Source organism: Rhea americana, unplaced genomic scaffold (assembly GCF_003343005.1).
Source record: "Rhea americana isolate MKP2758 unplaced genomic scaffold, rheAme1 scaffold_33, whole genome shotgun sequence".
Taxonomy (NCBI): Eukaryota; Metazoa; Chordata; class Aves; order Rheiformes; family Rheidae; genus Rhea; species Rhea americana.
Genome location: NW_028186457.1, coordinates 2,908,598 through 2,934,854, shown reverse-complemented (window position 1 = coordinate 2,934,854; position 26,257 = coordinate 2,908,598). Strand labels below are relative to the sequence as shown.

At 38.9% G+C, this 26,257-nt stretch overlaps 1 protein-coding gene across 1 annotated transcript in view; it reads left to right on the top strand.

The window, feature by feature from the left end:
* Window positions 1–26,257, top strand: part of CNTNAP5 (contactin associated protein family member 5) — a 287,365-nt gene that overhangs the window by 236,179 nt on the left and 24,929 nt on the right. Inside the window, exons 15-19 of the mRNA XM_085310986.1 lie at window positions 6,455–6,582; window positions 6,799–6,969; window positions 9,073–9,291; window positions 15,688–15,927; window positions 17,546–17,770. Of these exons, the coding sequence (XP_085167112.1) occupies window positions 6,455–6,582; window positions 6,799–6,969; window positions 9,073–9,291; window positions 15,688–15,927; window positions 17,546–17,770 (983 nt within the window). The remainder of the gene's footprint in view (window positions 1–6,454; window positions 6,583–6,798; window positions 6,970–9,072; window positions 9,292–15,687; window positions 15,928–17,545; window positions 17,771–26,257) is intronic.

Below are 26,257 nucleotides of genomic sequence, written 5' to 3'. Positions count from 1 at the left end.
TAGATGCATTTATTTGCCTTCACATGAAATAAAACGGGTGCTGCAGAGTGGAAAACCAGAAAATCATTTTTGTTCCTCTTAGATGAATCAGACTACTCAGGGGAAGAAACTCACCAGGATGGCAGGAGCATCCTTCCAAAGAGGAGAAAGGCTGAGSATTTTGCTTTGATTTTGTTTTCCTAGACTAGGTCTTCAGTGAAGAAGAACCTACTAATTTCTCTGAGCAGAGGAGAGGAAAAAAAGAAAAGAAAGAAAAAGAAGCKGAGAGAAAACAGTAAAGAAAAAAGGAAAAAAAAAGTCTTGAGCCAGGTGTTTGGCAGAACACAGTATGCACTTCTAGGCATACTGACTTTTAAATGATATCTAAGGAGACACCTGAGCAAGCTGCTAACTCTGGTCTCCTGCTTGACATGATGCTAAGTTAGTCCCTCTGGTATTATGCTAGCCAGATGAACAGGAGTATAATTAGGTGTGTGCTATATGGGGAAGGCAAGACTCATTGTTTTCCTTCTCTTTTTACTGAACCACTCCAGTGAAAAGTATCTTTATCCATCCAGTTCCTCACTCATTTCCTCACCATGCTTCCATACTTTGTGATATGATGACAATTAATTCTAATAGAGCAGAATAGTGGAACTATTTGATATTTGCTAGGGAGTGGGAGAAGACATCTGCTGAAGGAACAGAGGCACAAATCAGCATGATCCTGTCATAATGTTCTAACCTTGACCCCAAAATGGGCCTGGAAAGGTGTTAAACATGATTGGATTGTAGTCCTTTCATACCGCTAAAAAAGAGGAATTCTTGGCTGTTGAAAGCGCTTTTATCTAGTGGGTGGAAGCTGAAGTTTAAATATAGTCCAAAAAATGTTTCTTTCTCTTTCTTCCTCTTCTCCAACAGTGAGTTTAACTGTTGGAACAAATTATGTAGAGACAACGTGGATTTTCTATGGCTTCCAGGACTTACTTTGAAAGTAATTGGCTTTCTAGAAGATTTGCACTATTTCAAAAAGAAGATGCACTCTTGATGCAGGCGTTATTGGGGAAAGGTGTAAAGTTGATGTGAAGAATACAGTGTTTCTGAAATGCAGGCAGGGTTGTGTTATCTTCTGCCCACTCCAGTGATACTTTGGATCCTTAAATAACTCTCTCAGCTTGTTTTTCATCTCAAGCAAATTCTCCTGCCTTGGTAATGAATGTCTTTCTGCTCACCAAACCTTTCATTTAAATGGGAGGAATTTCTTTCATGCCATGGTAGTATGCTACTGTCCTTATGTCCATTTGCTGCTTTGGTCTCTCAGTGTCTAAAATCCATTTTCAGCTTCAAATACTGTCTCTTGACTGAAGCTAGTCACCAAACAAAACTTACTTCTTACTGACGGTGTTCTCTGTAGATCCTTGTAGATTTGGGAAACTTTGAAGTTTTCCGTTCTGCATAGGAAGAGTGGCATCTTTGGATGCCATTTTGTATAGGAATCTCAGCCTTCTCAGGAGAGTAGGGTGGGCAGTCTCAATTCTGACCAGTAATTGCCTGGCCATCTTTCTATTTCTGTCATCTTATTATTCAGATTATACAAACAGCCTCTTCTTGTATCTTCCAGAACAGCCTTCTTCACTGGGCCACTGAGCCTTCAAATCTTCTAATTTTCAAATTAAATGCATTCACCTTTTTACTGTGCCTTTGGGGTATTGTATACAGCAAGGAAACCACAGGACATGAAGCAAGAAAGAAAAAGGAAAAGGAAAAGAAAAAGGAAAAGAAAAAGAAAAAAAACAGATATTACTACTGTTAGCAGACCACTTTGGCTCCCTCAGAGCTGTGCTGAATACACTTGCCGTTGTTCGAGGAGCAAAGCGCTGCAGAAGTGAGTGGAGTCCTCTCTGGCTGAGCTGTATTTTTGGTGTTTTCTGTGCTGCAGCGGGGGTGCTAAAACCAGAGGACTGAGAAGAACGGAGCCAACAAACCCGACTACTGTCAAGCCCAGGTTTGACGGGGTTTGCTTGCCCAGCCCTCATCCTGCTGGGAACCTCTGCCCCAAAGCAGGACAGGTTATTCTGCACCATGGTGCATGTGAGCTGCTAAGTAAATCCTACTGGAGGTGACCTGGCCTGTACAGAGCTGTCTTGGAGATCTACCTTCATGACTGTATTTGTCAACAAACGAGATAAGCTGTCTGCCAAGAGCTGGTTGTAGCAGTCCCCGGAGGTGACACGAATCGGTTCATTACTATCATTACCAGACTYTCTTTCTCTGCACCTCTCTCCTAATTTCAGCAGCAAAATAAATCCACTGCATCTTGCCTTCACCTGTTAAATATGTTCCCTTCTGCTGCTGTTTTTTCTTTATCATAACTGTACGTTATTGTACTCGGTAAAGCATTTTTGGATGCAGCTGGTAGGAGAGAGAGTAATTAAAATGTATTCCTTTGGATTATTAATGATCTGTCCTGCACAAGGCTCAAAAACTTATCTGATGAAAGCCCTTTTTAATGGCCAATTCCTCATGCTGTTCATTGACATCTGCTGATGATAGTATTCTTTTCCCCAAATGCACTGTATTCATGAAAATCTGTACTGAATATCTGAGCTACTGAGGCTCAGACCCCACCAGAGTTTTCATTAATGTACAGAAAGAAAGCATACCAATAGGGAACCATATGAGAAGAAATTATGTTTAATGGCACCACAGCTCTACCATCTGTTAGAAAAAATGTGGAAACAACTACCTAGAGGTTACTGGTTTATGATGGTTTATGCTGTTGGGTTACCATAGAGTGAGGGTTTTTTTTTTAGTATCCTTTTACTAGTACACAGGAAAAAAAAGAAGTCCCATGATGTTATAATCAAAACAGATATTCATCATTCACAGGTAAGACTACCTGTGCTACATTTTAAGTGATCTGGATGCTGCACTGTCACTTCTAGCATTTCTATAGCTGTGATGAAACTGTTCCCCCCCCCCCATATGGAGAATTTGAGGTGTAAAATTGCACAGAGCTTATTGAGGGATTCCTTTGGGTGGATATAGACATGAATCTTCAGTCATGGATGCACAGATGACATCCAACTGTATTTAATACCCACAGCTAAAAATAATTCAGTGATTCAAAGGGGATTATTGGATTGTTTTTCCTTGTGAGAAGTGCAAATTAATACTACTTGTAATGTGAAAAGTTCAGACTAAGATCCAGTCATCGAGGGTGCTTTCCAGATTGAAAAATACTCAAGTTTTTCATCTGAAGCTGTTCTGAAATCAGGTAGAAAGAAGGCCTGCTTCCCAATTTTGTTAATGTATTCGCACCATTTTCTTCACCTAAACAGCTCCTTTCAAGAATGAGATGAAAGCTGCTTTATTTTGTGTGAAATCAGGACCTAGCTCATGTTTCTGACCAAAAAGCATTGCTTCCCACGGCCCTCCTGCAGGCAGGCATCCCCCCCCCCCATAGTCCTGAGTACTTCTGAGAAGTAGGCTGTAACATTTTACAGCAGGCACAGGGAGTGGAAATGGTAGCAGAGGACTGTGTGAAACCTGCTAAGAGAAACCAAGCGATGTTTTTGGCTAAGCTGTGAGAAGCAGCTGTGGAAAACCAAATGCAATCTGTTTTTAAGTGTATGTTAAATGTTAGATTAAAACACATGTATGTAAAACCTAGCTCTGGGAACAAATACAAAAATAATGTCTCTTAACAAGGCTATATTTTTGTTTAAAAGATATAAAATCATTTATGCACCCATCATACCATAGATGCTATCAGAAAATACCACTTTTTCCTTGAAAAGTATAACATATTAAAAGTGATCCCCTAAACCTTTTTCAGACAAAACTCAAAATATTTTGCCAAAACCCTGGAATACTTGTATTTTGTAATGGCACAGTAATACCTCCAGAAAATTATTGTTCAGGTATATGATGCTCTCTTGCTCTGCTCTTAGACAATTTTCCCATAATTCAGATGCTGCTATGATGTAGCACAGAAGAAGAGAGAAATCCTAGTGCTTAGTAAGAAATGGAGTCTGAAACAGTTCAGCTCAAGACCAGAAAAGCAAAACACTCAACCTTAATCTCCCAAGAGGCACAGCATAGTGTCTCCAGATCTCTTTTTTGCTTTTCTTAGCTGAAACATCATAGATGCTGATTTTTCACCAAAAACTTGATTTCTCACAGTGATGATAATGCTAAACTGTGAAAATATGTAAGTTGTACCCCATCATTAATACTTGCTCTGGAGGGCAGAATGTTTCTAATAGGCTTTAGTTCAAAGTATCTCTTTGTATGAGAATRTGTATCCGTACATACTTCTTCTCTTTCCATGTGTGAGACAATAAAATATATTTAATGTGCTGTTTGAGCTTTCAGAGTAACTTGATTGAGTTTTCAAGACATTAACATAAAAGTGATGATTTTCATTAGTTCTAGAATATTTTTCTTTCTCACAGTTGAGCTATGCTACTAAAGTTCTCTGTGATACTGGCATATAACTAGTAAAAACTCAAACTCRTAAAGTTTGATATAAAAGAATGTTGTACAATATAACAGAATATCTAATAAGCAATGTAGTTTGCAGAAATGTGCAGTAGATTCCTTAAAAATGTCACCATTTCATTTTTTTTAGATATCTTCAGTGATAATTGTGGGAAGATACTGATTTTTATTTTAATACTGATCATAACTGGCCAAAAGTTCACCCTATTTTTCAATAAAAATATTTTTAGAAAACCTCCCTAAATATTTTTTGTGAAAAATCTTTTTAAAAAAGTAAATGTCAGCTTAGTTATGTATGTATATATTGCATATTGTTATGTCTTCCTCCTTTGCATCTTTATGCCTTGCTTTCATTCTTCCTGCCTAATTCTCTCTCCCACCAGCAGAACCACTTTATTTAATTTCTTATCTTCCTAAGAAATATTCGATACTACTAATCGTTTTGTTACAACCATTTTACAATCTATTAAGAGCATTTATATTAACTTTCAAAGGTTGGTACAATAAGTTATATGAGTACCTGCTGAGAGACTCCATGAAGAGATTTGGGGACCATGTACTTTTAACCCATATGTGGTACTTTTCTTTCTGAGTCTGTATTGAAGTCATCGCTCTGCCTGGTTTCTGGGAGTTTCATCTTTCTGCACTTTATCTGTCATTATCTGTATGTCAGACATCCGCCAAAGCAAGAACAAAATGTTAGGGTTGAAGAGGGTACGTCTCCTTTTCCCCTTGGAATTACTAGATGCTTAACTATGCTACATGTAATTATGTAATTAGAAATGAATTAGAAATGTAATTAGAAATTTCCCCCCAAATTACTGAGATTCAGCATTTTGGTGGATGTTTTGCGGGGCTGATGTGCCCACGTTCACAGCAGACCTCAACTCTGAGCAAAAGAGCTCGGAGAAGACAATCTCATTGCTATGGAAAGAGCTGCTTACATTAGACATGTGGTAGCAACTTCATTGCTGTAAGATCAGTAGYTGGAGAAACAGGTCCTGAGGGCAGATCAGCTCTGGTAAGGTCAGAGTTAAGCACTTGAAGAGCTCAGTTAAATTCCTGAAGTGGGGTGGGATGACTCCAGAGCTATACAGCACTGAATCATCTCATGGACCAGAGGGCTGCCATGAAATGCCATGGTGCATTTTAAGGACAACACTTTTTTTAGGATTCTCAGAGTAAAAAAAGAAAATAATGATCATCTAGGAACTTTTCCATCCTACTCCTTTTTAGCAGCCACGTGCAAGTTAGTCACAGAATAAGCCTCGCTGATACAGACTGTTGGTCGACAATGCGGTGAATCAGACTGTAGTACTTAAGTTGTTGGACCAAAAGGTCTTGCAGGCGCATGGTACAAACAGCTGATTTAGTGCAAGCTTGCTCTGCCAAATCAATGTTCTTCAAAAACTGGCACAGTCATTTGTGCACTAGCCATCTTCAGGCTGGATCCTGTACTGTCTGACTGCTCCATGCTAACAGTGTGCAGGATCAGATGTCACGCGTCCTCCTGCTGCTGGGATAAAGCATAAAGCCAGCCCAAATACTGTACTTGTCTCTGACTAACTTAACAGAAAGGTAAATTTGGACTTATACCTGATCCACATCAAATTGATTTTGCCGAGGAAGTTTAATAGAGCCCATTTTACAGTAATGCCTATCAGAGAAATGCTCTGCTTCACTATCGTTTTGCATAGCTAAAATACAGTTATAGACCATGCCAGACAGTTTCATGTATCAAAATGCAATGTCTTCAGGGGTCAGTATTATGCATGAGCATAGATCACATACACATGTGTACWTATATGTATGTGCCTTAAGCAGTAAGAACTAGTCACAAGTCTTCTAGGTGATTTTGTAAAGACCTTTCATTTTTAACTGAGCATCTTTCAACTGCTGACTTGCATGAGGAAAGCCGAGGATTTTGTCTGTAGTTTATCTGTCTCTTTTTTGTTTGTTTATTATAATCCAGGACAAATGATACCGGCCTCCTTGCTTTCAAAGACCATTTGCCTGTAACTCAGATAGTGATCACTGACACAAACAGATCAAATTCGGAGGCTGCTTGGAAAATCGGCCCTTTGCGTTGCTATGGAGACAGTGAGTACTAGCTCATCTCAATTTCCATAAGTACAGAATGTCTCYTCTCCTTGGTTTGTTTGTTGGAGGGGATAAAGGTGGGGCTTGGGGTTTGGGGTTTTGTTGTTGTTGTTGTTTGGGGTTTTGTTTTCTTTGCTAAAAGGTGCCTTTCCCTGAGCAGCTCGCAGCTGCTCTTCCGTGCCCATTAACTATAGAGAAGGGGGTTGTCATTTGCAGGGCAGTTCTGGAACGCCGCGTCCTTCAACACCGAGGCCTCCTACCTCCACTTCCCCACCTTCCATGCCGAGTTCAGCGCAGACATCTCCTTCTTCTTTAAAACCACCGCCCTGGCTGGCGTCTTCTTGGAAAACCTGGGGATTAAAGACTTCATACGGGTTGAAATAAGCTGTAAGTTTTCCCACTGAGTGTATTTTCTRTGTGCCCAATGTGACAGGAGCAGGGAAGTGGGAAGGGTGGTTTTCCTTCTCTCTTGGAACTGTTAGAAGAGACTGAGGAGGGAATAAATTGGGAGATGTACAGACTCATTGAACTGGATACAGATGATTTAAGTTCAACTCCCTTTCCTGTCAGAGTTTCCCTGTATAGCCTTGGTCATTGCACTTAATCCTGCTATGACTCAGTTTGTCTTTCACGAAGAAAGCGATGATTTTATCTTTTCATCCCTTGATTTTTCCCCATATTTTCTCTTTAGAGAAAGAGCAATAGATGTGCCCGTAGGCTGTATTTTTAATTGTGAGATGTAAAATATAATACAAGTCATTCAAGTGATTATTTCTATTATTGTATAAGTGACGTATCCAATGTTTTAGAGGAATTCAGTGTCTATGGTACAACTGTGAGGAAGGAGTGAGGGAGGATGGTACAACCACGTGAAGGCTAGGAGGCTGATGTAAGAGGAGTCAGTCATAGTTGTAATGGGCCTTGAATACTTTAAAATTGAGTTAGTGGCTGCAGTGTAACTGAGCGAGTAAAAGAGAGGAGTAGGGAACTGAGTAGATTTAGTCTTACCCCAGTTCTGATGACTTCGAATATCTATAAGTGACAAAAAGGTATTATGGCTTTGAAGTGAAATATGACTCTGGTATTCCAAATTCTGCCAAGCTTAGGAAAAACAAACTGAGTGCTATGCATTTTATAATATGCCTATAATAACCCCAACATAAAATTTAATAAAATAGGGCTCCAAGGCCCTTCGATTCATTAAACCAATGGTAAATGTCATGGTGCATTATCACAAGGTAATGAGGTATGATTTACTGTTAATTGCACATCAAAGTCCAATTTGGGTGTACTTCAGTGTATTGCATTTCATTTTCAAGGCCATAGAAATAAAAATGGTAGTTTGATATCAAATGTGACAAACACTGCAAACCACTAAGATGACTGCTTAGTGAATGCTTTCATATCTGCACTAAACACACACAGAGAAATGAGTTATTTAAAAGTTTGAGGAAAATCTTTCTTTTCTTTTAAACTTTAGGCTTCTCATTAGCAGTTTTGTGTTTCTTGCTGCCAGATGGAATTTGCAGCCTAAAGGGTTTGTGTCAAGGAAGCTCTGCAGACCAGCTGCTTAGAAAGGAAATGGCCTTTCAGCAGATACAGGGGCTCAGAACAGATCGTCGTTGATCCCTGTGGAGCATTTCCTATCTTTAACTATCTAAGAAGCAGCTTCTCAAACCAGGCCTGTCCTATTTGTTGGGCCTGAAAAAACAGTTTTTTATGAATTTTCAATCCACTACCTTCTGTTTGGTGTGCTGTCTGTGGACCTGATCCTTGTCCTTTCCAGTTGTATTCAGCATTTTAAGGAAAAAAAAAACAATCAGGAACCAGATTGTTAAAGAGTTGTGGCCCTTTTTAGACATTCAGCAGAACAAGATGGACTACTTTATATGATTGTTGCTTTCCAGTTTTAATACTGTTTCTAGGAGCCTCGCTATCTGTGACACGTGACATTTGCACCTGTAACTTGGGATCATCAATGAACTAGCCTTTCTCATCTGTTTTTTCTTGCTTCCTGGGTCAGGCTTATTCCTGTAAAGAAATGCTTGGAGGTTTCCCTCCTACTGCATACAGTCAACTTCTGTGGTTGCTAAGTACRTGTGTTTTGAAAGATTTTGTCCGAAAGAGCTCCTTCATTCTTTCCACCATCTTAGCATTATCTATCCAAAAGCTTTTGCTACCACTGTGTGACTCTAGTACAGTTTTTGGCACTTTTACTTCCAAACGAGAATAAACTACCATTTCTAGGGCACAGTAATTGTTATAGCAAAAAAGATGGGTACCCAGAGCCAAGCATAATCGCAGCAGAGATCAGTGAGGCCGCAGGCTTAGATTTACATATAAGCTGCTGTGTAGGAGATGGGAGGTAAATGATGCTGTACTGTTTGCTGACATAAAAGTTAATGGACCCTATATTTATGTAAGATTTCTTGATGTCAAAACCACTATTCAGACCTTTATTTCCTCTTCACATCTATATGCCTATTTCAGCCCCCAAGGAGATCACCTTTTCCGTAGATGTTGGAAACGGTCCCACGGACGTCACAGTGCAGTCTCCCACGCCCCTGAATGACAACCAGTGGCACTACATCCGAGCAGAGAGGAACCTCAAACAAACCTCTCTTCAAGTGGACAGCCTCCCCAAGAAGGTCTTGGAAGCACCTACAGAGGGCCACTTCCGTTTGCAGCTCAACAGCCAATTATTTGTAGGTAGGGAGCATTTAAGAATTTCTGGGGATACCTGTAATATTTGTTTATCRAAACCTGGTAATGGGATTGTTTTGCCACCGAGCTTGGGTGTGATAACCTTTTCTGCMTCCTTCTCTTCCACCTCTGGCTTAGGCAATGTAATGCAAACCCATACTACTGCCTCCACAGTCAAAACATTAGCCATACGTTGTATGTTAGATGATATTTTTAGGCTTCAAGATTGCTTCAAATATATTTAGTGCCAAAGAATTCTGTTCAGTACTTCCTCTTGTTCAGCTGTGTAATTTGCTGTAGTAGATGTGCTGTCTCATTCAGATGCAAWGTAAAAGAGACAAATTCTTCATGCAAGTTTCTGGGGCAAAACCTTCTGATTACAATATATGCTAAAAACCTGTTCCTTCAAATCTTCCTGCCAAAACCCTCATTGGGCCCTAGACCTTATGTGTAAGAGAACTATGAACACAGTCAAAGCAAATACAGCTATTTTAACTGAAGATGGTCTAAAAAAAGAACCCAGACTTTGTTTATGTATAGTTGATTTCCCTATCTCTAATGCAAATGARCTGTAGACTGGTACCAGCTTGTACTTGATAATAGAGTCAGGGGCTACAGATGACCTTTTGCCTTTTCTATACCTGAACACTCCCTTTCCGAGTAATTAATTCTGCCATGGAGCAGACTGTAACCTGCTTATTATTTAGGACYGTAAATAGCTAATTATTGATTCTTTACTTAAAAAGAATTCTCTTAGCTGAAATTCTATAGCAAACCTCAGTTTGTCAATGCCACACTTTATTAAAGTTTACCAATGAGGTGTTTATCTGAGATCTTTGTAAGTTATATATGCACTGATTAATGGGCTTCAGATAGAGRGAGTGAATCTGTTAATAAAGTGGTACAATTTCATCAATGGCCATRAGCCCTTCCCACATAACAGTTGATTTATACCTGAAGTAATTTCTCATAGACTCAGCCTGAGAAAAAATCACCAAAGAGCTCAGAAAGATAAATTTACGACTGTCACAGTGTGAGGTTTCCGTTTTGTGGAGTGAGGAATGATATGTTCCTCAGATGCCAGGGGCTCCTAAGAGCTGTTCTGTGAGCAGAGATCTGGAGGTTGGGTTGCCACAGACGTCTTAGGGACCTGGGAAGACATAGGACATGGTTATTTTGCCTCAGCTGAGGAGTGAACACTACTCACTGTGTGGTAGTAGGATTGCATTCAATTGTCCATCCRCTTTTACTGAACTTAAATGAAAGGGGACAGAAAAAGTGCTTTTAGGAGTGTCTTTTTTACCTTTAGCCACTACAGAAATATGTATTGAAGGCCAAGATTTTCCAATGTTTCCAGATTTTCTTCAGTGTTTCTAAGAGTAGCTAGAAGGGATGGGAACCTGAACAGCCTCTTCATTCTGACACTGTTTGTCCCCAGGTGCTACAGGGAAAGATGGCAGAAGTCCAACAATACACAGATATGGCATAATTTGTCTCCACTGAAGGTTTCATTCCAGTCTCTAATAGGAGGAGCTGATTTAATACCTAAACTTGTGGAGTGAATTTTATCCTGTCTGAAAAGAAAAAAAAGCATAAGCAACATTTAAACACTGTAAAAGAGAAAGACGCAGCAGCCCATAATAGTATTTCCCCCTTCCATAATCCACGACATACTTATTTCTACAGTTGCAACATTCTGCACACTGATAATAATTAAGGGGTTGCCGCAATTAAAATACATATTGTTAATTAATAATCTATATAACTGACATGATTTGCTGTTTTAAAAATGTTCCTAATATCTTTCAGTTTAATCTCCCTGTTTCATTCCATTTAAACATGGAACTTTCTTTCCATGGTGGAAGTGGCTAGTCATCACGATCTAACTGTTTTTTTTTTTGTTGTTGTTGTTGATTCTGCTCCAGAATCAATTCAAATATTTTGTAAACATCATAAATAAGGCTCAATGACAACATTTAATTTAGTTTATTTATATTCTGGAAGGATTTATTGATCCTTTGGGATGAAGGAACTATATTAATATCACATAGCATTGTGATGATGGTTGACTGGAGATTCAGTGTAACTTTCAAACCATRATCTTTTTCCCGTAGCCTGAGAGATGTCAATGTATCCACAAAATATGTGAGTCTGTTTTGTCTTGGTTCATCTTATGGGGRGGGGGTTATACATAGTAGATCACACACACAAAATGAATTTGGGTATCTATAAAATGGGACTAGAGGGGACTGTTGGCTTATAATATTTGTCCAGATTTTTCCTTGGTAACCCAAGAACCTGATACATTTAAGATTTTATATGATAGAAGGATTTGGCTCTCASGTTTTTATGTTGTTTGTTTTAAGGCTGGTCTGTCAAACAGACTTTACCTTCTGTGACTTATAGCAAAGGAAGATGAAYAGAAGCCTTTTCCATAAATGTTAACAAAGCAGTTATAGGCAGCCTTGGAACTGTGCTTCATTTACTTCTGACTGGTATCTGAATAAGTTAATCAACCTTTAAATACTTTGCAAGGAGGGGAGTTAAGAAGGCCTCTCTTTCTCTGAAAGTTATCTTGAGATWGACTAACTTCAGTATTTTAGGAGATTCAGGCTTTTACTGAAGATTTTCCAGTGGCTAAAYGCGGAGAAGGATTTCTCTTTTGCATGTGTAGTCCTTTTATGTTCAGTGAGGGACAAGTTCACACTGCAGTTTCCCTGAGTGGAGACCTCAGTGCTGTTTCTTTCTCATTTACCCAGCTATCTGTTTTTAAGAAAATTGGGAGAACATAATATCCTTTCTGATAAATTTGGGCAAGGAGTTTAAATATGTCAAGATTCAGAGATAAAAAGGAACCATATATTGGRGTAAATATTCTTTTCCATAAAACATCAAACCAAAAAAATACTAAACCACAACAGCTGTCTAGTTCTTTTAGATGGAGGAGAAGTTGATTGTGACCTAATGCAAGACAGGGAAAGATGTGAACTTCATTTACCTCAGGGGATACCAACTGATATATAATGACAGTGAGTTCAGTGGTCATGGTCATGGTTGGTCATTCTAGCAGAGAAATCCAGGTGTTTGGAGACAACGGGCAGAACCTGGGGAATATCACCATGACTTATATTGTCCCTACGCTAATTTTGATTTTTTCACGTTCTTGAACTTTAACCTATCTGGCATATTTCCAGGGTAAATTCAATTTTCAACTTGCTCTACATACTTACATRTAGCCATGAGTTCCTTTTTAGTATTTCTAAGCTGTATTTCTATAGTGTAACTCTGATAGTCAGGTCTTACTGGACTTGAACTGACATTGTGTTACTTGGAAACACAGTGCTATCTGTTAGAAAGATTCMCTTGATCACTTATGGGCCTTGAGAAGCATAAAGCAGCCATAATTCATTATTTGCACACTGATGCACCTACAATACTCCCATTCTGGAGCTGGTACCTCATTACAGGTAGGGAAGTTCATACTTGTCTTATGTTGCCTGGGAAGATGTACTCAGGTGGTGATTTCTGTTTACCTTGAGGCCTCTTTTATGCATCAATGTGGTATAAAAAGGAACTGCTAAAGCTTAGGATCTGTCCATTTGCGCATGCTACTCATAGTAATCACAGAAATACTAGAATTMAGATGTCATTTCTTTCCTTATTGCCTGTTCTCCATTCAGTTCTGCCTTGCCACCTTTCATTGCCCTGTTGTGTGATTYGATTGACTTGGCTGCTCTTGCACTTGCTGACATTACTTCTGCCCAGCACTTGTGTCCTCAGGGTATGTTCCACTTGAGGGAGCAGAACCTCTGCATCTGCTTTGACTGGGCCTGCCAGAATGCCGTGTGGCACGTGCAAGAGATCATCACTGCAGGATGTTCCCAGGATTCCACTGCAGTGATGATTTCTTACACGTGTCATGCAAAATAAACCATAAAAAAGTATCCCTTCCTATTGGATCCACCTAGTGATTAAACCAAAGGGAGGCGAGTCAGAATAGAAATGTTTCTGTCCAATCCTTCTCCTTTCATCTCCGTCTCATCCATAGCAATACAATGTGAAAGATTCACGTTTGCAATTCTTATTTTATTCCATCACTTCCTATAAATGCAACCTAATAATGTGTTAAGAGCCATTCTGCCTGATTGTATTCAATTACAGTCCCTCTCCGTTAAGGAAATGATCTTTTCAGTTATGCATAGTCAGTAAGAAACAAAAGTATAGATTAAATAATGTTTGTATGATTAGCTGGTATATTTAGTGTGTAATTGACTTACAAGGCACATATGTATTTATCTAGGTAGTACCAGAAAGAGTCTTTCTATGACTGCATTTGTAATAATTTAGAATAAAGACAGAAGGTCTGCTTAAGGCCAACACTGGCACACGTCTTCTGAGAATGCATCAAGCTTCTGAGATAGTTTTCTGTGTGTGTGTGAAGAGAAAGGGAAAAATGAATTTTTTATTTCTGTAGATTGGAGATTGCTCAAAATCGAAAGATCTAGAATTTTAAAGMAGCCTGAAAGAATTAGAAGCCAATTTCTGCTTTCTTTCAGTGAGTCTTGGGTATCTAAATGATTTAGGCTGCTTTATAATCCTCWGTCACAGCATGGATGTCCCTACACCTGGCTATATTTCTTGTATTAATTTAAAGAAATTACARTAGAAAGAGCAAACTCAAAACAAACTTATAAACCAGGTAATATCAATTCCACCAAGCTCTGCACAAAAGTAGGCCAATGTAGCGTTGCTTACTCTGGAGGGAGAGGCAAAAAACATTCRGGAATACATTCAAGAATGTATTTGAACATAGGTCCAGCCAATTGAATAAAACTGCCAAAATRCACACATAATAAACATATTGGATGAGTAAATACTGTGTAGATCTAGGATCAAGTAGATGGTGTCCAATAAGCTCTGTACTTGCCAAATGTTAGAAGAGAAAAAGAATCATAAATGGGTATTACATTCGATCTCTCACTTTTTAGCTTTCCAAGGTACTTTAGAGATCAATGAAAATATGAGCAGTTCGACAAACCTGACTTAGCTGAAGAAGTGTTTGAAAATGTTTTTTCTGTGAGAAAGGCGCCATAAAATTARCATAAAATAGACTTCCTTCTAGGCTCACACATACTATCTAGAGTGAAATTATTCTTATTTAAATCCARGACCTATGTATTTCTCCTATTAACATGCAAGAAAGAAAAATATAAGTCAGAAGAGTATAGCAGAACAATAAAGTTTTGGTGAGATTGCTTTTCAGCCTGGTGTTTCATTCTCTTAGTTTTCAGCAGCCTGGTTTAATTAAACAATATATGACAAAACAGATGCTGTTCTCCAAGGAATTCATCAAAAGACATAATTTCTTAGTTGATGCATTTTGACATAGGACCAACTTCTATGGAAGAATATTTTAGAAACATAACTTCTTTCCTACTCTTATGAAGGAGATGCATCACCAAAAAAGCTAACATTTCACAGCCTACAAAAACAGTGTTAACTCTTGAGCCAGAATTAGATTTCTCAGCAAGTAAGTTACAGTTAACTTCAAAAGCAAAACACTGGCAACTGCCAAAMAAAGCCTTCAGTAATGCAAGTATTGATATTTTTGCAGTGTAGTCTTATAATCATCAGTAATTATTATCATTATCAGAGATCACCTCTTATTGGAAAGGTGTCTTTATTATAAACAGGTATTACTGTTAGCAATTTCATTGGGCAAATAATAAGCTAATTAGCCTATATAGCCTGAAGTACCCTCTTGCCTAGATCCGTATAGCTCTGATCTTCACAAAGAAATACAATTATGTTCAACAATTCAAGTAAATGACACAACTGTGACCCAAACTCACATTTCATCCCTACYGCAGCCATTCACATGTGACATCATGTTGTCAGTCATGCATAAATTCTGCTTCCAGAGTCATTTCCCTTCAGCCAACAGGCCTGATGTTCATCCTTGTCTAGACTAGTCAGCCTGGGTAACTCACCTGTTGTTGAGATTAGGATGTTATTTMTATATTTTACTAAGGCAACAAATAGAAAAACATTTTAGGTTTAGGTTTCTCATGTATTAGGTGATATGCAGACTTGTGATAAAGAAGCTAATCTTTTTCCAATTGAATCTGCAGTCTAAATACCAGATAGGACAATAGRTAAGGGTGAAAAGAGAAGAATGGTAAGAAGAAAGTGTCACATATACCTTTTTATTCCRTTCATAATGATGAATAAAAACTTTAGTTTCCCGGGCTGGCTGGCTGTCATCCTTTGCCTCTATATGCATTGATAATATTTTTTTAAACTTCATGGGTTTCAATTTGTACCTTTGGATTGTCCTTCAGGGCTTTGTTTACTTTACAGACTCATCAATGAATGCATGTCCTTTGCCCTTTTTTTTCTCAGGAGGAACAGCTTCCAGACAAAAGGGGTTTATGGGATGCATCCGATCTCTTCGTTTAAATGGGCAAAGACTTGACCTTGAAGAGAGAGCTAAAGTGACCTCTGGTGTTAAACCTGGGTGTCCAGGACATTGCAGCAGTTATGGTAACCTGTGCCATAACGGAGGAAAATGTGTGGAGAAGTATAATGGTTATTCTTGTGACTGTACCAATTCAGCCTATGAAGGACCTTTCTGCAAGGAAGGTAGGCAGCATGCTTTGATCCTAAGCCCTTAGTGATTTCACCCACATCAGCTTGTACCCCATGTTGTAAGAATATGTTCTAATACCAGCTTTCCCTTGAACAGCACTAAGTGTTTAYCTTGAGTGGGCTAAATTGTTGCCTCAAAAATTATAAATGGTACTTTTTGTACTAACTGTTATTAAAGTTACCAACTGTATCACAGTGTGATTCTGTATTCAGTTGCATATAGCATGTAGTTGCATATAACCAAATGTTATCCACTAGGCCTGAAATTCTCCATCAGAGTTGTCTGCTTATGTCTGAATGTTTGGTRTGTTTGCTTTTAAATCGCATCCGGCTTGCTCCACCTTAATAAAATCTTGAGAACTTTTCTTTGCAGAGTTTTGGAGCAATGGTTGACAAAGAGGGATAGTCGTTTTATGCTTGTTGCCATCCCTGTGACAATGCTGAACTTGGCCGCCCTAAGATATGTTAAAAATAAGCACGCATCATTCAGGAGAAAATTRATTTGAGCAGTTCAGACTATGATGAGTGTGTTCTCGTTGAACCTGTTTGCTGACTCTTAGGAGATATATGCATTTGACCAGAATAAGGACTAGGACAAATAAAGAGTATCCAGTTTAGGTAACAYGCTCTTTGGAAGAAGAAATTACAGAAACTCTGCTGAATAACAACTAGGTGCAGTGTGAGCATTTTAATTTCCACAGCTGCCCCTTACCTTGCAAATGTTCCAAGTTTGTTAAGTGGGCCGCATCATCTGCTGGTGTAAATCGGCCTAGTTGTACTGCAGTCCATGGAACTATGCCCACTTACATGAGCTGAGGATTTGGCACCGATGACACGAGAGGCATGTTGAGTAACTGCATAGTATCCTGTTAGGATGTGACCCTGCTGATATCTAGATGGAGCTACTTTATTGAAGACAATCTTTGCAATCAACTTATAGCAGAAGACATCACCATGATGAATTTACTGTGCCTCATATGAGTAAAACTGCTGTTGTCACTTGCATGTGTTTTGTGGCCAAACTGTATTGTGGGTATATTGAAAACACAAGYGTGAGCGGTTGGGATCCGAGCATGTGCAGATAGAAGATTCTCTTCCTTTGGAGCTACCTTCTCCCTCAGTGGCTGTCCTTTGGTCACTGCATTGCTTTAATAACATCTTTCTTTAAAGAGATGGGAAAGAACAAATTTATTGTTGTCTTTAGTGCGGTGAGATGGAAAATATAGCCATACATATTTACTATTGGAAAACGGTGAGCAGGACATTTATTTGGCTGATGAACGTTTTAGCCTGTTCCATCATGTTCATGGAAAGCCTGCTAATTCCTGAGCAGGCTTGTGGAGCACTGATACTAGCACTGAAATAGTTTTAAGTTAGAGGGCTATCTCCATAYGCTGTACGTCTCTGTGTCAAATAAATTGACTGTAAGGAAAGGCCACTCTGCCTGTGTGAACAGAGAGACAATGATGCCAGGTAGGCTGGAAATATTTTGCAGTGTGCTGCTGTCTGAGATGTGCTCTTCTGAGGCAGTCAGCTCATGTCCATGCCTGCCTGCCTGAAAAATTTGAAAATGCAGTATCTGATTTTTTCCCTTGTGTTTTTTTTTTTCCAGAGGTTTCTGCATTATTTGAAGCTGGCACTTCAATTACCTATCTTTTCCAAGAACCTTATCCTGTCACAAAAAATGCAAGTACTTCAAGCTCTGCCATTTACGCAGATGCTGTCATGTCCAAGGAAAACATTGCATTTAGCTTCCTTACGGCACATACTCCAAGTCTTCTGCTGTATGTCAACACCTACTTTCATGAATATTTGGCTGTGATTCTCTCCAAGAATGGTACGTGCTCTTGATTTGTTACCAAAGGGAGACCAGTGTGACTATGTTAAGTTTTTTTGTGATAAAATTTAGCACTAATTTAAGTTTGGTTCTATGTCTGCAACCTTATTAGCTTCATAGTATTCAGTTCATGCGAATGGCCATCAGTCTTGTTTGTATCCCTTTATTTGGCATTCAGTGCTACGCTTGCCTATACTAATGGGGTGGGTGCTTTCTGAAGCCGTGTTGAGATCTTAGAAGCATGGATCCTATCTATGTACTGTCAATAAGAGTTCAGTTCCCAAGTCCTTGCAGTGCTTTTAGAAGTCTCACTCCAGATAAACATCATTGTAGACAAATGATGATATTTGAATTATTCAAGAGCATATCAGGCACTAGAGCCATGGAAGGGATGAGTAAACACAAGGGTGAGTCACTAGCGCATGCAGCAGAGCAATAGGAAGTTAATGCTATGTGGTTGAATATATCATAGAATTAATTTGACCGAATGACCGAGACCTCTCTGAAGCATTGCAAATTCCARAATAGCTAAGGTCTCAAGTACCATGAAACAAAACTGGGGGAGGGGGAAGAAGCTTTTATTTTCTGTGTGGGCTGGGCTCTCCATCAGTTTATGTCCTGGTTATGGTATGTGGTTAGCTTTGGGTCTGGCATGGGACTTGCATCYGAGTCCCTGGCTGCAGGAGGGGCAGCTGAGGCCAGTCAGGGCCCACTGGCCCTATGTGAAGTCTCCTTGTCAGGGGAGTGGTGTGGCTTCTGAGGGACCCCTTTCCTACRTGCTGGTCACAGACCTCTGTTTCCACTTTGCTCTCTGAGGAAGGTGACATGTGTTTATGATTTTGATGTATGAGACATATGAATATTCCAGTATGGAGCTCAGAGGATCAGAAAGGTTAGTCACTCCTGAGGTGAAACCTTAGAGTCTGCTTCTCAGTCATGCTGAGATCTCTTTATGCTCCTCAGGCAATAGAAAAATAGCCTTAAAGTGAATGAAAACATAATATCCATTTAAATCACCTTTACTGCTGCCAAAGTAGTATAAAATGACCTTAGAAACATGAATCAATTGTCTTTTATTGATGAAATACAACTMTTAGCAAGCTATAATGGGGAGGTCTCAGTTCAGGAAGGAGGAGCTTTAAAAGTGGTTGGGGAAGGGGTCAGGATCCGGATGCCAAGAAGTTCTTATAGTGCCTCAGCTGGAACGTGGTTTTTAAGATGAGCCAAGCATTTTGGCAGCTGCACCATCTGCAGAGCTCCTCTTTGGCTCAGCTGGAATTAGAGACCTTTGGGAAATTAGGTGGAGCAGCTCTCAGCACACTAAGAATCCGGAGGCAAATTGCAGTGGTGCTGTGGTGCTCTTCTTATCCCTGTCGCTCTGTTTACCCATTTGTAAAATGAAGATAACATTAATTTAAAGGGTTGATGAGATATCAGGCTCCAAAACCCTGGACTGTAAAATGTAGCACTGTATGAAAATAATAACTAAGGTCGGTTAGTTACCTTAACAGACGTCCCTTCCAGAGTTGCTCTGAGAATGCTTCTGTGTCATTCTTTAAAGACAGTCATTTTAGTCATGTATATCCTCTACCATTTGTCCCTCATTTAATCATTTTTAAATCTCATATCCTTTTATCTTTTAGTCTTGTTGGAATTGAAGTTATTCCAATGAAAATAATGTTCAGATATGTTACTCTTTCTTCCTCCAAGAGGTTTATGCTTGCCATAAAGTTACTGGACTATGAAAATAATGTCCTTTGTAGTATTAAAAGTGAGCATGATTCCTTCTCCATTACTGGATCTTTTTCAAGGGTATTTGCTGAGACTGACAGTATATAGTAGAACATAGACAGGTCCCTGCTGGATAATTGATATGTAAATAAAGATTAGGGTCCTGGTAAAATGAGAATGGGCATTCTCAYTTGAGAGTTGAGCAATAATATTCTTCAACATAATCCCAAGATCCTATACACTTGTTAAGAAATAATATTGGAACRATCTATGTATACTTTAATAGTTCACAACCCACCCCCTATTTTGTAAGTATTTTCAAGGAACTACTCGCTGATTTTGTTATTTCACTTTTATATTATGCACAAAATAACTAGACAAATTCCTTAATTCAATAAAAGTGACAATGAAAAGAATGTTCTTGGTAATTCAGATTTTCCATATTAAATATTTAATATGGAAGAAGTGAAAGTGTTTGAAAGGCTTGTTCATATTTAGACTATATTGAAAGGGGCTTATGAGGAGGTGAGCATGATTAGGTAGCTATGATCTAATCCAGACAAGCATGAAATATTCTCTGCAAAATTGATTGGTTTCAGTGGAATTAATAAATAACCGTGCTTAACCCTAAGGCACTTTCATGCAGTCTATAAAGGAGATCATGCCATTAGAAGATACAGGATGTATTGTCTGAGACAGTAGAATTATAGTATTAAAATGATTCATTTACAGTTACCCAACAGGTCCATGTCAGATCTGGCAGCAGAATTAAAGTGTCCTCATACCCAGTCAYGACTTTATCCATTCATCACATTGCTGCTCACACAGAGTGCCCTCCYGGTGCTGGCGCGCTTGGAGATCACCTGCCTCATGAAGAATGGAAGACGTAACAGATGTTGGGTACTGCCATGTGTCAATAGAAGCTCGCGTTTTGCGTCTATACAAATGACCACCTTCTCTCATACCTCATGTTCCATAATGCCTAGAAGCTAATGTTTCTAGAAACAGCTCCAACCCAAATAACTAATCTGTATTTCTGTAATTCTAGTCAATTAGCTCTTGTCCTGACAGCCTATGGATAAGTTTTCAAAGGTTCCCATTTTTAAAGGTGACTTAGGGATTCTTTGTGCCATTAGTTACTAATGAGGTTTCTAAATCATASAGGTACTGTTCAAAATCATACACAATAACTTAGCAGTGTCCTCTCCTCCCCGTCTTGTATATTGTATCCGTGTAATTTTTAAATACATTGCTTTTCTTCCTGTCCTTGGCCTTATCAGCTTAGTGTTAGCTACCGTAATTTAAAAGATCACTTTTTCTAACATTTTTTTCAGGGAATACATGCCCTCAAGCATCTGCATCTTGTAACACTGATACATTAATCAAATGGTGAGAAATCTAGTTTGATACCATTAATCAGTATGAAGAAAGGTATTCACACATCACAGAATTGTTCCTTCTTATGATTAGGAAATACCAGGTCACTTGCTTTGTGATCTTTTCCTCTTGAGAATGATGGGGTCATTAGATTATATCGGACCTATAGACAGGGTTGTGGTGCAGCAGGTGTTCACCGTGGACGTATGCCTAAGGCTGTTGCTGCAGTGTTTGGTGAAAGGCTGGTCATCCAAAAGGTCTGCGTGAAGTGATACCAGTGACGTACTAATATTGTCTTCAGTAGTGAGCTCCCAGGGGACTGGTCCCTGCGCTGCCTGGAGATAAGCTCTGCTGGAGAACTGGGACTTGTTCAGGGAGAAGAGCCTGCTTCCCTGCTCACAACCCCATTGATCGCACATCTGAAAGAATAACCGTACTGTAATCATTGGCAGTATATTTTTAGTATCAGTGCAGTGGAAGTTTCAAATGATACTGCCCACTAAGCTACAGAAAATGGGTAAAGAGCTCTAGCCTTCTTTTGTGTGTCAGTCGACATGATAAGTCATTCATGGTATGGAAGCTGCGGCCAAGAAAGGAGAAATATTTTTTTTTATTTCCCAAGCTAACTTTTTCACTATACATTTTGGGTAATTTACATGATTTCACAAAATAACCAGTAACTCAATATTATAATCCACTTGCCTTGATCTCTAAAGAGAATAATTGATTGGTGAAAAAAAAAACTTAGGAGACAGAAACTATTAGTGCCTCTCCTTTATCGTTCTTCCTTCCCCCCTACAGTAATCAAATGTGATATGGATATGAAGAAGTATGTCGCCTAGAAAATATTTCCACAAGCCTTTGATTCTCGATGTTTCTTGGTGGCTTTTTCTGGGCACACCATGTGATTCCTAATCTAGAAAAACAGCAGATAGCTAGCATCAAAGAAAAGAGATAGAATCTTGAGCTATCCTAGAGTGATTGAAAATRTATCTGAATTTATTATCTGATCTCATGAGGAACTAAACAATTTGAGCCTTTTTTTCTTTGTTTCTGTCCAGTACTGATTGCCATCACAGTGAGTTCTGTTCTCAATTTCTTTGGGAGAGCAAGACTCTGAAATTGCATAGGAAAGATTAAAGATGAGGAGGAAAAGCACAGTCRAAAACAAAAGTACAAACAAAAACAGCTTGACTAATTCTTCTGCCAAGTATTTGATATTCAGAATATAGTAACCAGAACTAGATCAATCCCACTGTCCTGTCCTATAAAGTTTTTAAATCAGCTGGTGTGTGAAATAAGTGGGTATAGTAGCCAAAAGCTGCAATAGTGATGGGGTAAATTAACACTCTGGAAAAAAAAAAGAAAAGAAAAAAAAGGAGAGAGAACAATTAAAATAGCAATGAGAAGCTGTTGATTTTTTCATTTTTAATAAATGAGTAATCTACTGTAATCTCTTGCCTTGCCTTGCATCTCCAACAACTTGTCTTGGCAAAAACAAAGCTTTTGTCATTCAGATGTAAAGAAAGGCAAAAACTAGTAGACCCTTTGGGGAAATGAATCTTTTGGTTCTGTTCATGCTGTACACTCTGGGATATGATGGGGCAAATCTAAAATTGTTAGGGAAAGTGTATTCACTGAGACATTGTGGGGCGTTGGTGATGATTTTTAAATCTTCACTGTTTCTTAGGGCTTTATGGCCTTGTGGGCTTTAAATGTGTGATATGGAACATCTCTCACACTAAGTGGATAGCATAGGACATAATTAACTGCAGCGGAAAGAGCCCCTAGGAAATAGTACTGCTAGTGCAATGTCTTGTCTTCTGAGAACACCTTCTGGTTTAAAGGGTTTTAACACCCACTGAACAGCCCTCACAGTTCATGCAACTGTGAAGTGGAAAGTGATGCCAAGATTCAGGTACAGTCAATTTTAGCAGATCGGGAACAGGAAAGCAAGTCTTGTTGGGAAGTGTGGAAGATAGTTTTGTTGAGGAGACCAGTTCTCAAGCAACAGTCCATGAGTGCTTGAGAATTGTTCCTAGTCTAGCTGTGCTTCACATTCATTAGATGATTTCAAATGCCATGCAGGAATATRTCTTATAAGGATCGTTCCAAGCCATAGCTGTTATTGGCCCTGAAATCTTAATTGCTGGAGCAGGCGACAGTGAGGTTTTGGTGAGGAATGGTGAATGTAAAAGAAAGTGTTCTCAGACCTGCGTGTCAGTAAATGGGAGCCTGTCTTATGTTATCATGAGTAGGAGATGGCAGGAGATTCCCCAGCCATTTTTTCTGTTAAATAGGAGAACCTTTCTTTAGAAACACTTCTCATCCTTTGGATGTTTCTCTGCTGAAAGCATGTTTCACAGAAAATGGAAATGCTGATGAGAGTCTTCTGTTCAAATCTAGCACTAATAAGTCTTTGAGGCAGTAGGCAGACTTGACATTCATTTTTTSTTTTCTTCAGCATATGGCACTCTAAATCTCTGACTGTGCAAGACTTATTTGAAAGGGGAAGCAGCCACAACATTTAGCCAATGACTCTGGCAGGTTTCTTTATCTGCTATCCAAGAAGAGAGAACTGAGAGGTCTGTTTCATTAGCTCAATTCCTGGAAATATTTGTACTCACTAAGATCATTTTGAATTACTAAAGGGCCAAAAGATGCTCTGGAGACCCACAAGGGAAAAACAAGGGAATGGTAATTGGATTACATTGAGCAGGAAAGGCTGAGCATGCAGTTCATAACTGATCTGTGTTCTACATATATGCAGGCTGATTTTGAACTTACTGGTATCTGGCAGAAAACTCCAGACTGATGTCTGCAAATAAACAGCTAGGAAGAAAGTGTACATTCCCTTTTGCTTGGAGGAGGTGTTTATCTCCTGCAAGATCTAAGCACCAAGCTTGCATCTTACAAGTGAAAAGTAATTTTTACTGTTGAGTTTTGAGGAGCTATCCTCAAAGGAGTTAGAGAGAAAGCTGGAGGAGACTAGTCACAAGCTTTTATTTTTAAATGGAAATTGCAGATGCATATATGCTCTTTAGCAATTTTGAAATGAGGGCCTTTTCAGAACCAATTTTTCCCAAAAACTTTGGCCATGGGGATTACTTTTATCTGATTCTCAGTTATTCATAAGTTRTGAATTATCTCTGCTGTAGATGTAGAGAGTTGAGAACAGGCAGCACTGTTACCAGTAACAGTATAGTGGTTTTCAYACCACAGAGCCCAAATTAACAAGCCCAGTGAGAACTAACCTGGGTCCAAGAAAACTTACTTCTGCATCTTGTTTGTTGTATCCCTACTAGTGTGCTAATTTTTCCCCTAACAAATCCATTATGCTGGCTGTTCCAGTGGACAATTAAAAGATGACTTCACCATTCTTTCATGATTTAAAATGGAAAGGTTCGCAGGAAAGGTTTCAGRCTATCATTCCTCAAAATGGATAAATTAAGAATTGAATAATTATGCATTTGAAGGTAAAGTAGTGAAAGGACATATATAAACATGTATTTTGCTCCAGAATAGTCATTACAATGATACCATTATATGRCTTCTGTGCTAGGACTGTTGTTAAATAATTGTTTCATCCTTGCTGTAGGTTTCCTTTTATTTTTATTTTTTTTTCCTTCTTCTTAAGACTTAAAAGCACAGGAATTGGTTCTTTGTCTGACAGTGGCTCTTTGTCTTGTTATGAAACTCAAATATTTCCCTTGGGAATTTGCAATAATTAGGAGAATGTTGCAGGTGAGAGAGTCCAACTTCTTCAATCACAGAGGCTGGCAAAACTTACGAAATATTAGGCACTGTTTAGATGGACCTATTAGTCAGAGGAATCGAATATTTCTCAGATATTCGTGACCAGCTGGGCACTATCTGCAGAGCTTAACACAGCTCAGGTGACCATTAACCTCAGAAAGTCGTGAATCCATGCACAAAGTCCTACACTGCCTTTKTTATGAGCTATGAATAAAGAGGAGATTTGAGAAAAGAGATATATGATTTTATTTTAGTTTTWTTTAAAAGCTTTCTTGCTGTTGTGGTCCAGAGATACCATATAGTGCACAACTTGATTGTTTCTTTTTTTTTTCTTGTCTACTGCTTCCATGTTCTTGTTTTCAGGGCATTATGGTGATTTGTTAGGCCAGCAGGTGTCTGTACTGCCAAAACTGAAACAGGAATGATTGAAAGAGCTACATGGAAACTACAGGCTGGGATCTCAGAGAGGGCATGTTGGCAGGAATTCCTTGGCATATAGGATCTCAGTCTTCTCTCCCTGTGAGCTGTTTGCACAGAGTTAGTGATAATACATAATTTGCAAAGCCAGGGTGAACTTGYGGAATATAATTTATAGGATGATACATTATCTTTCATTCACTGGAAAAGAATAAAGGCTCTTCCTACCAGCCTGACTGCTACACTAGCCTTAAATGAAAACTCCAGGGTAAGATCAAAGCCTGGCAAGGAGTTTTTTGTACATACAAATACAAGTAAACCATATGGCCTACTGAATGTCTGTCCACAAGAAGRCTGATGGCGTCCAGTGCCTGTTTAAAGACAGGAGCAGAGATCTGAACGTCAGATCCAATAGTACTATATAGATAGTCTTTGTTAATGAAAGGCCTTAAAGTAATTTTTAAAATAYCAATGAATGTGTAGAAATGGTACAGGTTCAAAATTACCAGTATCAATCTCACCGCTGGAAAGCGGAACATTTCAAGAAGTTTTAACTGAATCTGATGCACTTAACTCTTCTCTTCATCTTTACACTGAGTTAACTCTGGGAAAAAAAGTAATTAATACAGCATCAGTGTTGAAGAAAAACTCAGCCAGTTCCCCCACCACAAAGAAGTATCTAGGAATAGAGTGATAATGCTGACTAATAATATATTGTTGTCCCACATGTGTGGGATAGCTCTGCCCTGTTTTACRCTCAGCCATACCAGTATGGATATGACTTGTTTCATTTAGAGGAATGTAGCCTTTGAAATCACTAGCCTAACTTCTGTGTTACTCACTGTTTGCCACTCACTATTTGCATTGTGAGCTCTATGACTATCGTCTTCTGAGTCATCTTTTAGATTTTTAACATTTTCTAGCTTTGGAGCAAGAAGCATCTGCCAGTTCCTTTTTAATTGCTGGTTAGCCTGTGTTAAGTCAACTGGCTGCTGGTGGATGCGAGACATCTACCAAGGTTAAACACATCTGTCAGTCACATAAGGGAACTAACTACCACTGCTGTTGTTTAAGTGACATTCTCAATCTGGCTCCAGGTGCCTAGTGGCATTAGAAAGTTGTGGGCCTCCAGATAGGCTCCTTTTGATAGTATTTTCTTTCTTTTCTTTTTCTCTCTCTCTTTTTTCTTTTCTTTTTTTTTTTTTT